The following is a 1,479-nucleotide window of genomic DNA, read 5'->3' on the forward strand; positions in this document are numbered from 1 at the left end:
GCAACTCCTAACGAGCACAGGTTTTCTTCCACGCAACATCTTCACAAGGTTGTAACTAGATGTCTTCTCCCCAGCACCCCTGTGGGTGAAGGTGGGGGCAAGACCCGTTCGAGTTGGCTTTATAAGCTTGAGGTTCTGAGGTAGAGATCTGCAATTAAAGATAAAGTGCTCTGCACTTACACAATCCACCCCATCACCCAACCCACTGCCAAACACATATGATCCTCTGAACTGCTCATCACGTACTTTTTGTAACAAACAGGCCAGTGGTGAAATTTCTGCCAAGTCATCTCTGCAAAATTGTTTGAAAGCTAAAGTGGAAAACTGGAGAAGCAGTTAACAACACCCTTGTACCTTGAATGCTTCTTTTAAAAAAGGCCTTACATCCTTCACAGGACCAGACTCCATAGTGGTATCCCGACGCATAATCGCTGCAGACTGCACAGAAGTGGCCATCCCGCTTTGAACTGGGACCATTTACAGGGCTGGCACAACTGCTCCCACTGGCCTTCCTTTTCAGAGTCTCTCTGGGGAGCGAAGAAAAGAACCATTGTAAAAGAGCACAAAAGGGAAAGGTAGGGCTTTCTAGGAAAAAACAGCATGAACACTGACTAATTTGATCTCTTTGCCCTTCAGGGCTCATGATAAATATATTCCAAGAAATCTGATAGAACAAAATCTTTGACACTGATACCAGATCTATGAAGAGCCACATTGTGTGGCATGAGTGGTGTTTGAAGGTGGTCCAGTTAGTTTGTGCCCACCCATGCAGTGCTGCTGAGCCCTAGTAGCTGCAGAAGGCCCCTAGTAGCCACGGGACAGGGCATATCTCTGAGTGTATTAAAAATAACAGCCTAGGCCAGGTGCGGTGGCTCACACCCGTAACCCTAGCATTATGGGAGGACAAGGCTCGAGACCAGACTGAACAAGAGCAAGACCCCATCTCTACAAAAAATACAAAAATTAGCTGGGCATGGTGGGGTACACCTGTAGTCTCGGCTACTAGGGAGGCTGAGGCAGGAGGATTGCTTGAGCCCAGAAGTTTGAGGCTGCAGTGAGCTATGATTGAGCCATTACACTCCAGCCCTGGCAATAGAGCAAGACCTTGTCACACACACCCAAAAAGTGTCCTGATTAAATGTTACCCACAGGTCTGAACTATAAGCAGGATACGCAGCAGGCTTCCGTAGTTATTAGAGTTCAACACTGCATGGATGGGCCTGAACTCACATAACCACTTCCAGACATCAGTCATTCCCAACACTGTTGCTGCACAGCCCTTCGGATGTTTGAGGTTCCCAGGTAAATGGAGGACAAAAATCTCTCATTCTGCAATTTCAGATAAAAGCCTAGATTAAAAATAACTTTAAGAGGAGTAACAAATGAACTTTAAGTTCATTTGATCACTATCGTTAAAAAGAGAGAGAGAGAGAGAAGGGAGACAGACAGAGAAAGGGAACGAGAAAGAAGAGAGGGGAG

At 46.2% G+C, this 1,479-nt stretch overlaps 1 protein-coding gene across 1 annotated transcript in view; it reads right to left on the reverse strand.

Moving 5' to 3' along the window:
• Positions 1-1,479, reverse strand: part of ESR2 (estrogen receptor 2 (ER beta)) — a 164,324-nt gene that overhangs the window by 91,056 nt on the left and 71,789 nt on the right. Inside the window, exon 4 of the mRNA XM_012656035.1 lies at positions 355-527. Within this exon, the coding sequence (XP_012511489.1) occupies positions 355-527 (173 nt within the window). The remainder of the gene's footprint in view (positions 1-354; positions 528-1,479) is intronic.

This window comes from Propithecus coquereli, unplaced genomic scaffold (genome assembly GCF_000956105.1).
Source record: "Propithecus coquereli isolate 6110/MARCELLA unplaced genomic scaffold, Pcoq_1.0 Scaffold5, whole genome shotgun sequence".
NCBI lineage: Eukaryota > Metazoa > Chordata > Mammalia > Primates > Indriidae > Propithecus > Propithecus coquereli.